The sequence below is a fragment of the Macaca nemestrina genome, chromosome 20 (assembly GCF_043159975.1).
Source record: "Macaca nemestrina isolate mMacNem1 chromosome 20, mMacNem.hap1, whole genome shotgun sequence".
Lineage (NCBI taxonomy): Eukaryota > Metazoa > Chordata > Mammalia > Primates > Cercopithecidae > Macaca > Macaca nemestrina.
In genome coordinates this window covers 14105127-14118315 of record NC_092144.1, presented here as the reverse complement: position 1 = coordinate 14118315, position 13189 = coordinate 14105127, and the positions used below count along the sequence as shown (strand labels likewise).

Sequence of the window (13189 nt, the reverse complement as noted above, 5' to 3'; positions counted from 1 at the left end):
CGTGCCTGCCCAGGGAAGAGCCAAGTGGCCCTGGGTGAGACCAGCCCGCCCGGCTGTCACACCTTCCCCTCCAGAGCAGCCAGCCCCAAACACACAGAGGCCAGAGGGTTCCTCAGAGCACGTGGTGGAAACTCCAGTAGAGGGTTTCTAAAGCAGGTTGCACTTCATTCTTGCTGAGCTAGTGCACGTGTGTGTGTGTCTGTGTGTGTGTGTGTCTGTGTGTGTCTGTGTGTGTGTCTGTGTGTGTGTGTGTCTGTGTGTCTGTGTGTGTGTGTCTGTGTGTGTGTGTGTCTGTGTGCGTGTGTGTGTTTGCAGCGCCCCTGGGTCTTGTTTTTATTGCACTTTCCTGCTGGTTTCCAGCTGCACCGCCAGTTCCGGGGAGGGTCCTGGGCCTGCGGCTGTCAGTCCCCACCTCCTTCATAAAGTCCTGGCCTCGGGACAGTCCGCACAGCTGCCCAGCCTGAGTCGGGGCAGCCCGCACAGCTGCCCAGCCTGGGGAGACAGGACAGACCTGCCCCACTCACTCTTTCCCCTGCCGCTCCTGCCGGCAGCTCGAACCATGGGAGGCCGCGTCTTTCTCGGTAAGTACTTCGCGGCCCCGCTGGGAGGGGCGAGGAAGCTCCAGCGGTACCCTTGGCTGCCTCTGAGAAACGGGAGGCGCCGCTGGTGGCTGTGGGGCCTGCGATGGAGGAAGCCACATGGTCAAGCAGGGCACTCTCGGCACATGGGGAGAGGGGCTGGTTGTGCTTGGACACCCCCACACTCCGGCAGGACACTCTAGGGTGCGCTCGGAGCCTGCTACTCTGCCGGAGGTATCCTCAAGCTTTCTACTGGAGCCAATTTGGCATCTGCTCCCTAAGAGGGGAAACTGAGGCACGGGGGAAGGAAAGGGGCAAAAAGTGAGTGCTGGGACCCCAGAGGCCACTGCTCTTAATATAGCGCATAGAAAGACATGGGCCGGCGGGAGAGGGGGGAGGCGGGGAAAATAGTGGCCAGGACTTCTCCACTGCAGGTACCCCCAGCTTCTCCCTCTCTTTCTCTCTCTCTCTGTCTCTCTCTCTCTTCTTCTGTCTCTCTTTCAGTCTATCTCTCTAATCTCTGTTTTCTCTCCACCTCTGCCTCTTTGCCTGTCTGTCTCTCTCTCTCGTGAACAGCAAGGAGAACCCTAGGTCTCCATCTCTAAAGCCGCTGATGATCTGAGGGGGGTCCCCCAGGACATGCCTTGGGAAGGGGAACCCCCTGAACGCTGGGCACTGCAGCTCCACATGCACCCAACAGGCGGTCACAGCGTTTTCCTGTGGGAGGGGCGCCCAGGGGTGAAATATCACCACTGGGTTTCAGGATGGGCCACCAGGGCTGGTGGCGGTTGTGATTGTGGTGTGTGTGCACCTGTGTCTCTGAGGAAGCATGCGGGTCCAGGGCATCTTAGAACCTGGGGGATCCAGCGCTGTCATTTTTTTTTTTTTTTTTTTTTCTGAGACAGAGTCTTGCTCTGTCACCCAGGCTGGAGTGCAGTGGGGCAATCTCAGCTTGCTGCAACTTCTGCCTCCTGGGTTCAAGCGATTCTCCTGCCTCAATCTCCCAAGTAGTTGGGTAACAAGAGCCTGCCACCATGCCCAGCTAATGTTTTGTATTTTTAGTAGAGACGGGGTTTCACCATATTGGACAGGCTGGTCTCGAACTCCCGACCTCAGGTGATCTGCCCACCTTGGCCTCCCAAAGTGCTGGGATTACAGGCCTGAGCCACCGTGCCTGACCATGCCTTCATTTTTACCTAAAGAAATGAAGATGGCAGTAAATGCTCAGGCACACCAGACACCCCCAAGTCAGAAGAGTGGCAGCTGGAGCTGGACTCCCACCAGGCTCATGGCCCTTCCCTACTTCTCAGCTCCTCCCCAAGCTGAGCTCGGGAGGCTGAGGCGGGAGGATCGCTTGAGGCCAAGAGTTCAAGATCAGCCTGGGCAACAAGCAAGACTCTGTCTCTAAAATAATTTTTAAAATTATTTTTAATTTTTTTGGCCAGGCGTGATGGGTCACGCCTGTAATCCTAGCACTTTGAGAGGTCAAGGCGGGCAGATCACTGAGGTTAGGAGTTTGAGGCCAGCCTGGCCAACATGGTGAAACCCATCTCTACTTAAAAAATAAAAAAATTAGCTGGACATGGTGGCTCATGCCTGTAATCTCAGCTACTCAGGAGGCTGAGGCAGTACAACCTCTTGAACCCGGAAGGTGGAGGTTGCAGTGGGCCAAGACTGTACCACTGCATTCCAGCCTGGGTGACAAAGGGAGACTCCGTCTCAAAAAAATAATAATAATAAAAATAAATAAATTATTTTAAAAATTTTGAGCTGGGAGCTCAAATTTTGAGCTGTAATCCCAGCACTTTGGGAGGCCAAAGCCAGCAGATCACCTGAAGTCAGGAGTTCGAGACCAGCCTGGCCAATGTGGTGAAACCCCATCTCTACTAAAAATACAAAAAATTAGCCAGGCATGGTGGTGGGTGCCTGTAATCCCAGCTATTTGAGAGGTTGAAGCAGGAGAATTGCTTGAACCCAGGAGGTAGAGATTGCAGTTAGCTGAGATCACACTGTTGCACTTCAGCCTGGGTGACAGAGCAAGACTCTGTCAAGAAAGAAAGAAAGAAAGGAAAGAAAGGAAGGAAGGAAAGAAAGAAAGAAAGAAAGAAAGAAAGAAAGAAAGAAAGAAAGAAAGAAAGAAAGAAAGAAAGAAAGAAAGAAAAGAAAAGAAGGAAAAGAAGGAAAAGAAGGAAAGAAGGGAGAGAGGGGGAGGGAGGGAGGGAGGAAAGGGAGGAAGGAAGAAAAGAAAGAAAGAAGAAAAGGAAGGAAGGAAGGAAAAAAAGAAAGAAGAAATGAAGGAAGGAAGGAAGGAAAGAAAAGAAAGAAAGAAAGAAAGAAAGAAAGAGAAAGAAAGAAAGAAAGAAAGAAAGAAAGAAAGAAAGAAAGAAAGAAAGAAAGAAAGAAAGAAAGAAAGAAAGAAAGAAAAGGAAAGAAAGAAAATTTAAAATATGGTAGTGCACACCTGTGGTCCCAGGTACTTGGGAGGCTGAGGCAGGAGGATCGCTTGAGCCTAGGAATCGGAGGCTGCAGTGAGCTATGACTGCACCCCAGGCTGGGTGACCGAGTGAGACCCTGTGTCAAACAAAACAAAACAAAACCCACCCCTATGGGGACAGGCTGACAGACTCTTTGGCTTTGAGCATCGAGTGGGACGTGACATCTGCCCACTCTGTTTGAACGACGGGCAGGATCTCAGCCTGAGAGGGGTCAGCATCCTCCTTCCCCAAAATGCATCACCTTTATGTCTCCTTTCCCACCCTGGGATTCCCTCTGACCCCCTTTCCTTTCTCTGTTGCAGCATTCTGTGTCTGGCTGACTCTGCTGGGAGCTGAAACCCAGGACTCCAGGGGTGAGTCTGCTGGGAAGCAGAAAGCACAGTCCACAGCCAGAGTCTGGGGAGGGCCCTGGACCCCCGCCCAGCCCCCTTCAGCCCAGGGAAAGAGAGGCCTCGTGCACGGGAAACTCAGTGCCCTGTCCCATCTCCCTCAGTGCCCCCTTTTTGTGTGTCCCCTTGCCCCTCACCTTCTGACCGTGCTCCCTGCTCTTGCAGACTGTGCCCGGTGGTGCCCTGAGAACTCCTCGTGTGTCAGCGCCACCGCCTGTCGCTGCAATCCAGGGTTCAGCTCTTCATCTGAGATCTTCACCTCCCCCACGGAGATTTGTGACGGTACCGAGGCTTGAGGCAGCGCAGGGTACATCTGAGATTATGAGGCTTTGCCCAGTGCCAGTGGGGACAGAGTTGTTGTTAGGGGCCACAGCATCACCTTCCAGACTATCATCATGGACAGAGAAAAGACAAAGAGGGCAGGCATGGTGGCTCACGCCTGTAATCTCAGCACTTTGGGAGGCTGAGGCAGGTGGATCACTTGAGGCCAGGAGTTCAAGACCAGCCTGGGCAACATGAAGAGACTCTGCCTCTACAAAAATACACAAAATAGCCGGGCACGGTGGCACACACCTGGAGTCCCAGCTACTCAGAAGACTGAGGCAGGAGGATTGTTTGAGCCCAGGGGTTTGAGGCTACAGTGAGCTATGATTGCACCATTGCACTCTAGCCTGGGCAACAGAATGAGATCCTGTCTCAGGGAAAAGGAAGAAACAAAGAAAGGGGCCGGGTGTGGTGGCTCACACCTATAATTCCCACCATTTTGGGAGGCCACGGTGGGCGGATCACTTGAGGTCAGAAGTTCCAGACCAACCTGGACAATATGGTGAAACCCCATCTCTATACTAAAAACACAAAAAATTAGCCTGGGGTGGTGGTGGTGCCCTGTAATCCCAGCTACTCAGGAGCCTGAGGCAGGAGAATCACTTGACCTGGGAGATGGAGTTTGCGGTGAGCCGAGATCATGCCACTGCACTCCAGTCTGGGTGACAAGAGCAAGACTCCATCTCAAAAAAAAAAGAGACAGAAAGAGAGAAAAAAAAGAAGAAAAGAAAAAGAGAGAGAAGGAGGGAGTGAGGGAAAGAAAGAGAAAAGGAAAGGAGGGAGGGAGGGAGGGAGGGAGGAAGGAAGGAAGGAAGGAAGGAAGGAAGGAAGGAAGGAAGGAAGGAAAAATATGAAGGGGGAGAAGTAGAAGTGAATAGGCATGGCTTCCTGGAGAGAGAGAAGCTGGGGTGCTCAGGAATCTGGAGTCTGTGCCTCAGTTTACCCTTAAGACTGGGGAGGGGGTACATTCTGGCCATGGGTTTTTTTCTCCTTATTTTTCTTTTCTTTCTCTTTTTTTTTTTTTTCTCTTTCTTTTTTTTTTTTTTTTTTTTTTGAGATGGAGTGCAGTGGCCCATCTCGGCTCACTGCAACCTCCACCTTCCAGGTTCAAGCGATTCTCCTGCCTCAGCCTCCTGAGTAGCTGGGATTACAGGCGTGCACCACCACGCCTAGCTAATTTTTGTATTTTTAGTAGAGATGGGGTTTCACTATGTTGGGCAGGCTGATCTCGAACTCCTGACCTCCGGTGATCTGCCGCCCTCAGCCTCCCAAAGTGCTGGGATTACAAGTGTGAGTCACTGCACCCGGTCACCATGGGGTTTCCATTTCTACAAAAAGTCTGAGGAGAGGGATGTGGAGCTTCCTGTCCATCCCCCACCTCAGCTCTGTTCACTGTGGTCCAAATCTAGGATGCCAGCCAGAGAACTGAGATCAAGTGTGGTCTTCAGGAATGGCTTGCTCCAGCTGCAGCACAGCCTGTGCAGTGCAACTTAGGATTCTTTCCAAAAGATACTAAGCAGCAGGTCCCATGTTGGGGAGTCAGGACGGGGGTCTCTGCCCTGACGGAACTCACAACTTTGGGAGGTGACTCCCTGTCCTGTTGTGTTCCAGACATCAATGAGTGTGTGCCACCGTCAAAAGTGTCTTGCGGAAAATCCTCGGACTGCAGGAACACAGAGGGGAGCTACGACTGCGTGTGCAACCCGGGGTATGAGCTTGTTTCTGGGGCAAAAACATTCAAGAATGAGAGCGAGAACATGTGTCAAGGTAAGAACCACCCCACGTCCTCCATCACCACTGTCCATGAGGTTTGGGGTCACCAGAGCTGTTTCTGCAGCATCAGGGAGCAGGTGCCCAAGTGTAGGTTCAGTTCCTGGAGTCTGAGATGAGACAGGTGTACCTGTACCTGTTTCGCCGGCCCAGAGAGGCAGCGTGGTGTGCGGGCCAAGGGAAACCTCTGGGACCAGCTACCTGGACCCAAATCCTGGCTTTGCCACCTGTTACCTAATATTACCAACATCACTACTGCTCTTAGAGCCTCTATTAAATGAGGATGATAATAATGGTGCCTACTCGTATGCCTTCTGGGAGGGATCAAGGAAAGAATAGGTGCTTCTAACAGAGCCCCAGCACACAGCATCTTCGTTCTTTAAACATTATTATGCACCATAATCCCAGCACTTTGGGAGGCCGAGGCAGACGAATCATGGGATCAGGAGATCAAGACCATCCTAGCCAACATGGTGAAACCCTGTCTCTACTAAAAAATGCAAAAATTAGCCGGGCGCAGTGGTGGGTGCCTGTAATCTCGGCTACTCAGGAGGCTGAGGCAGGAGAATCACTTGAACCAGGGAGTCGGAGGTTGCAGTGAGCCGAGATCGTGCCACTGCATCCCAGCCTGGCGACAGGAGGAAGACTCCATCTAAAAAAATACACAAATAAATTATTATGCAATTGATGCTTCTTAGGAGTTGTTCAGACAAACTGGGCTTCTGTGGGGCCACGCCCCTGGCTGGCACTCAGAATGAATCTATTTCGACACAGCCTGCTTCATCCCTTGCCATATTCTTATCCCACACTGCACCTCCAGCCCAGGAGAAGCCAGGCCCCCATGCATCACTCTGCTTTGCCTTCTTTCCAGTGGGAGCTAGTTGGGCAGGGCAGGGAGTTTCAGGCATCTGCAAGGCCAGAAGGGAACAAGTAGCAGGTGGGCAGAGAAGCGAGATTCATACAGAGTACACAGAGTGGGAAGGGAAGGTGAGCAAAGGCAGGAAGTGAAGAGGCTGAGGCTGAGCCAAGGGTCCCAGGGGACATTAAGGGGGTTCAGCAGACCTGCCCTGCTGTAAAGAGAAAAGTGGCAGTGCTCCTGGTCCCAGCCCTGTCCCTCCTGTCCTCCCTGCAGGCAGTAGAGCCTCCCTGGTGGGAGGAAAGTGAGGACAGAGCAGAGGTGTACGTTCTGAGGACAGGCACCTGCAGAGAGCCCAGCAGGGGGGCTCCATATACAGTGCTGCTGGTTCACAGGGGACCCTTGAACCAGCAGCACAGGGGACCGTTGCATGCACATGGCTTGACCAAAGGACAGAGCCTTCCTGTGAATTAGAAAAAAGCCTCTCCGGGCCAGGCACGGTGGCTCACGCCTGTAATCCCAGCACTTTGGGAAGCCAAGGTAGGCAGATCACAAGGTCAGAAGATCAAGATCCTGGCTAACACAGTGAAACCTTGTCTTTACTAAAAAATACAAAAAAAAAAAAAAAAAATTAGCCGGGCGTGGTGGCGGGCGCCTGTAGTCCCAACTACTCGTGAGGCTGAGGCAGGGGAATGGCGGGAACCCGGGAGGCGGCGAGGTGGCAGTGAACTGAGATCATGCAACTGCACTCCAACCTGGGGGACAGAGCAAGACTTAAAAAAAAACAAACAAACAAAAAAAAAAACAAGAAAGAAAAGAAAAGAGGGGAGACAGTGGTGCCTTCCAGATGCTTCCGTGCCGGGGAAACGTGGCGGACCCTCAGCCCCAAAAGCTGCTCACAGCTACGGGCATCCTTCACCCTCTCCTTCCTCTGGCAGACGTGGACGAATGTCAGCAGAACCCAAGGCTCTGTAAAAGCTACGGCACCTGTGTCAACACCCTCGGCAGCTTCACCTGCCAGTGTCTGCCTGGCTTCAAGTTCAAACCTGAGGACCCGAAGCTCTGCACAGGTAGAGGCCCCGGAAAGACGCTGTGAGGCTGGACGGGAGCTGGGGATGGAGCCGAGGCAGGTCCTGCAAAGCAGCCGAGGAGGAGGGAGAAGATCCGCAGGTTCCCACAAGGTCAAGGACCTGCTAAGCCCCTGCCTAAGGATTCACCTCCCAGGAAGGTCCCGCCACAGCAGGGAGGCAGCAGGGCCTCTGGGGCTCGGAGTGCCCTGTGGGCCCCCAGACCTCACCCCTTCCTCGTCTGTCACGTGTGAGTGGAAGAAGGTGTCACTTCCAGTTCTGAGAAGGGGAACCTCCGCTATGACGCTGTGAGGCTGGAGGGAGCAGATGAGAGGTTTTAGTTTTTAGTCATGGAAGTCCGGCTCCCATGACTCAGTTTCCCTTTTGCTTTCACCTCCTATAAACTGGGGACCATGGTCCCTGCTGTGCCCTTCTGGTAGGAAGACCATCATAAGATGCTTTGAAGGTGAAGCTGAAGGTCACCAGGTGGCGACACGTTGCAATAATGGTCTTCAGTCCGGGGCAATGAAAAGACAGGGAAGTGGGTGCAGTGAGTGGAGGGCAGGCCTGGGCTGGTCAGGGACAGGGTTTGACCCTCTGGCTTTGTCCTCAGATGTGAATGAATGCACCTCCGGACAAAACCCATGCCACAGCTCCACCCACTGCCTCAACAACGTGGGCAGCTATCAGTGCCGCTGCCGCCCGGGCTGGCAACCGATTCCGGGGTCCCCCAATGGCCCAAACAATACCGTCTGTGAAGGTCGAGAGCTCAGATCCCACGTTCCCAGAGACCCACAAACATCTAACCACACGTTCAACGGCACCCCACGAACCAAGCGGAACGAACGCTGGAGGCGGCCGGCTGTGCCAGGCGCTCGTTCTTCTGAGGCTAGATGAGAAAAGAGCAGGGGTCCCCGGGAAGGAGCTGGGGTACTGAGGGGGGAGGCTCAGGGGGACCCCAGGCAACAGCTGATGACTCACTGGGAGGAAGACGTTTCACCATATTCGTAACCTGCACGTCTGCACGGGGCACACCTGCTGTGCCCAGGACTCTCCACGCTTCCATAACCTAGCGTCCGCCACTCCAAGGGGGGCACTAATGCCGGGAAGAACGAGCTGGGGGCACAGAGAGGAGACAGGACCCTCTCTGGGCTCAGACAGGGCCTGACCCCCTTCTTCCTGTCCTCAGATGTGGACGAGTGCAGCTCCGGTCTGCATCAGTGTGACAATTCCACCGTCTGCTTCAACACCGTGGGTTCGTACACCTGCCGCTGCCGCCCAGGCTGGGAGCCCAAACACGGAATCCCGAATAACCAAAAGGACACTGTCTGTAAAGGTATGACCTGACCCTAGAAGCTCCCCAACCCCCAACACACACAGACACTCTCCCGCCTAATGAGCCGCTTGTCTTGTTCCCTGCAGATATGCATTTCCCCACCTGGACCCCGCCCCCTGGAGTCCACAGCCAGGTGAGTGGCCCCCGCAGGGACGAGGTGGCAGGAACTCCATCCACACAGCACCGCATCTGTCTCCTTGTCCTAAGCTTCCCCACCCACCGTCCAGGCTCTCTGACCCCCACATCTGTCTCTGCAGACGCTTTCCCAATTCTTCAACAAAGTCCAGGACCTGGGCAGAGACTTCAAGACAAGCTCAGCCAATGTCACCATCCAGGTAAGGGCAGGAGCCAGGGTAAGCGGCGGGAGGGGAAGGAAGGTGGCTGCATCCCACAGAGGCTTGGGGCAGTTTTGGCCTGGGAGGGGACAGGCCCCAATGCTGTGGGTGCTGGTCTGACTCCTGGCATCTTTCAGGGCTGGTGGAAGTTATTGGACACCCAAGTGCACTTAATGTCTTTCCTCTTGCTTTCCCTGGACTTTGGGTTTAGGTCGGCATTGATATTGCCGAGAAGTGTTGGCCTCTGAGGGGCCACACACCAGGGTCAAGGATCACCTAGGGAATCCCATCCAATGTCATTTTTTTTTTTTTTTTTTAAGACAGAGTTTCACTCTGTTGCCAGTCCAGAGTTTAGTGGCCCAATCTCAGCTCACTGCAATCTCTGCCGCCCGGCTTCAAGTGATTCTCCTCCCTCAGCCTCCTGAGTAGCTGGGATTACAGGCACGTGCCACCACACCCAGCTAATTTTTGTGTTTTTAGTAGAGACGGGGTTTCATCGTGTTAGCCAGGATGGTCTTGATCTCCTGATCTTGTGACCCACCCGCCTTGGCCTCCCAAAGTGCTGGAATTACAGGTGTGAGCCACCGTGCCCAGCCGCCAATGCCATCTTTATCCTCCAGATAGACAGTCTCTGGGATCTGTTCCCTGGGGCTGAGCGGTTAGAGTGTTCATGCAGCCCCTCTGGCCCATGGCTCACTAGGTGTGTGTCCCCATCCCTCCAGAGCATCTTAAAGGAGCTGGATGAGCTGCTGGAGGCCCCCGGGGACCTGGAGACCCTGCCCCGCTTTCAGCAGCACTGTGTGGCCAGCTGGATGGCCTAGAGGATGTCTTCAGAGGCCTGAGCAAGAACCTTTCCATTGGGCTCTTGAACTTCAGTTATCCTGCAGGCACAGGTACGTCCCTGGGTCTGCCCCAGACTCCAGCTCTGCATGCTTTCTGTCTCATTCCTTTCCCGGTCCCACCAGAGCCAAGTGACCACACCTGTATGTCAGTGTTTCTCTCATCAACAAAGTAAAATAAAAAATGAAAAAAAACGCATGCCAGCCTGGGTAAGATCAATCTCTACAAAAAAAAAATACTTTTAAATTAGACAGATGTGATGGCACACCTGTGGTCCTCGTTAGTTCGGGGACTGAGGTGAAAGGATCGCTTGAGCCCAGGAGGTTGAGTCTGCAGTGAACTATTTTTGCATCACCCTACTCCAGCCTGGCTTACAGGGCAAGACACCTCTCAAAACAGTGAAGAGGAGGACGAGGAGGAGGAGGAGGAGGAGGAGGAGGGGGAGGAGGAGGAAAAAGGAGAAGAAGAAGAGGAAGAAGAAGAAGAAGAAGGAGGAGGAGGAGGAGGAGAAAAGGAGGAGGAGGAGAGGAGGAGGAGAGGAGGAGGAGGAGAAGAGGAGGAGAGGAGAGGAGGAGAGGAGAGGAGGAGGAGGAGAGGAGGAGAGGAGGAGAGGAGGAGGAGAGGGGGAGAAGAGGAGGAGGAGGAGAGGAGGAGAGGAGGAGGAGAAGAGAAGAGAGGAGGAGGGGAAGAGGAAGGGTGGAGGAGGAGGGCAGGAGGAGGGGAGGAGGAGGGGAAGAGGAGGAGAGGAGGAGGAAGAGGAAAGGAGGAGGAGGAGAGGAGGAGGAGGAAGAGCAGAGGAGGAGGAGGACAGGTGGAGAAGGAGGAGGAGAGGAGGAGGAGGGGAGGAGGAGAGGAGGAGCAGGACGGAAGGAGGAGGAGAGAAGGCAGAGAGGAGGAGAGGAGGAGAAGAGGAGGAGAGGAGAGGAAAAGGAAAGGAGGAGGAGAGGAGGAGCAGAGGAGGAGGAGAGGAGGAGGAGGAAAGGAGGAGGAGAAGAGGAGGAGAGGAGGAGGAGGAGAGGAGGAAGAGGAGAGGAGGAGAGGAGGAGGAGAGGAGGAGAGGAGGAGGAGGAGAGGAGGAAGAGGAGAGGAGGAGAGGAGGAGAGGAGGAGAGGAGGAGGAGAGGAGGAGGAGAGGAGGAGGAGAGGAGGAGGAGAGGAGGAGGAGGAGAGGAGGAGGAGAGGAGGAGGAGGAGAGGAGGAGGAGAGGAGGAGGAGAGGAGGAGAAGGAGAGGAGGGGAGAGGAGGAGGAGAGGAGGAGAGGAGGAGGAGAGGAGGGGAGGAGGAGAAGAGGAGGAGAAGGAGGAGGAGAGGAGGAGGAAGAGGAGAGGAGGAGGAGGAAAGGAGGAGGAGGAGGAGACGAGGAGGAGAGGAGGAGGAGGAGACGAGAAGGAGAGGAGGGGGAGGAGAGGAGGAGGAGGAAGAGAGGAGGAGGAGGAGAGGAGGAGAGGAGGGGGAGGAGAGGAGGAGGAGGAAGAGAGGAGGAGGAGAGGAGGAGAGGAGGAGGAGAGGAGGAGGGTACAAGAAGAGGAGGAGAGGAGGAGGGGAGGAGAAGAGGAGGAGAGGAGGAGGAGGAGAAAAGGAGGAGTAGAGGAGGAGGAGGAGAGGAGGAGGAGGAGGAGAGGAGGGGGAGGAGAGGAGGAGAGGAGGAGAAGGAGAGGAGGAGGAGGAGGAGAAGGAGAGGAGGAGGAGGAGGAGAGGAGGAGGAGGAGAGGAGGAGAGGAGGAGGAGGGGACGAGGGGAGGAGGAGGGGAGGAGGAGGGGAGGAGGAGGGGAGGAGGAGGGGAGGGGGAGGAGGGGAGGAGGAGGGGAGGAGGGGAGGAGGAGGAGGGGAGGAGGAGGAGGAGAGGAGGAGAGGAGGAGGAGGGGAGGAGGGGAGGAGGAGGGGAGGAAGGAGGAGGAGGAGGAGAGGAGGAGAGGAGGAGGAGAGAAGGAGAGGAGGAGAGGAGGAGAGGAGGAGGAGGAGAGGAGGGGAGGAGGAGGAGAGGAGGAGAGGAGGGGGAGGAGAGGAGGAGAGGAGGAGAGGAGGAGGAGGAGGAGAGGAGGAGGAGGAGGAGAGGAGGAGGAGGAGAGGAGGAGGAGAGGAGGAGGAGGAGAGGAGGAGAGGAGGAGGAGGAGAGGAGGAGGGAGAGGAGGAGGAGAGGAGGAGGAGAGGAGGAGGAGAGGAGGGGGAGGAGAGGAGGAGAGGAGGAGAGGAGGAGGAGGAGAGGAGGAGGAGAGGAGGAGGAGGAGGAGAGGAGGAGGAGAGGAAGAGGACGAGGAGGAGAGGAGGAGGAGAGGAGGAGGAGGAGAGGAGGAGGAGGAGAGGAGGAGAGGAGGAGGAGGAGAGGAGGAGGAGGAGGAGGGGAGGAGAGGAGGAGGAGGAGAGGAGGAGGAGAGGAGGAGAGAAGGAGGAGAGGAAGAGAGGAGGAGGAGAGGAGGAGGAGAGGAGGAGGAGGAGAGAAGGAGGAGAGGAAGAGGAGGAGGAGGAGAGGAGGAGGAAGAGAGGAGGAGGAGAGGAGGAGGAGGAGAGGAGGAGAGGAGGAGAGGAGGAAGGGAGGAGGAGGAGAGAAGGAAAAGAGGAGGAGAGGAGGAGGAGGAGAGGAGGAGAGGAGGAGGAGAGGAGGAGAGGAGGAGGAGAGGAGGAGAGGAGGAGGAGAGGAGGAGAGGAGGAGGAGAGGAGGAGAGGAGGAGGAGAGGAGGAGGAGAAGAGGAGGAGGAGAGGAGGAGGAGGACAGGAGGAGGAGGAGAGGAGGAGGACAGGAGGAGGAGGAGAGGAGGAGGAAGGCAGGAGGAGGAGAAAAGGAGGAAGAGGAGAGGAGGAGGAGAGGAGGAGGAGGACAGGAGGAGGAGGAGAGGAGGAGGACAGGAGGAGGAGGAGAGGAGGAGGAGGAGAGGAGGAGAGGAGGAGGAGAGGAGGAGGAGGAGGAGAGGAGGAGGACAGGAGGAGGAGGAGAGGAGGAGGAGGAGAGGAGGAGGACAGGAGGAGGAGGAGAGGAGGAGGAGGAGGAGAGGAGGAGGAGAGGAGGAGGAGGAGGAGAGGAGGAGGAGAGGAGGAGGAGGAGGAGAGGAGGAGGGGAGGAGGAGGAGAGGAGGAGGAGGACAGGAGGAGGAGAGGAGGAGGAGAGGAGGAGGAGAGGAGGAGGAAGGCAGGAGGAGGAGGACAGGAGGAGGAGGAGAGGAGGAGGAGGAGAGGAGGAGGACAGGAGGAGGAGGAGAGGAGA

The 13189-nt window shown here is 55.6% G+C and overlaps 1 protein-coding gene across 1 annotated transcript in view; it reads left to right on the top strand.

The window, feature by feature from the left end:
• Positions 1–450: 450 nt before the first annotated feature.
• The window catches only part of LOC105486850 (adhesion G protein-coupled receptor E2), a 39128-nt gene continuing 26389 nt past the window's right edge, over positions 451–13189 (top strand). The window contains 11 exon segments of the mRNA XM_071087564.1: positions 451–581; positions 3376–3426; positions 3628–3744; positions 5398–5553; positions 7351–7482; positions 8093–8239; positions 8669–8815; positions 8902–8948; positions 9073–9150; positions 9873–9954; positions 9957–10043. Of these exon segments, the coding sequence (XP_070943665.1) occupies positions 560–581; positions 3376–3426; positions 3628–3744; positions 5398–5553; positions 7351–7482; positions 8093–8239; positions 8669–8815; positions 8902–8948; positions 9073–9150; positions 9873–9954; positions 9957–10043 (1066 nt within the window). The 5' untranslated portion in view covers positions 451–559.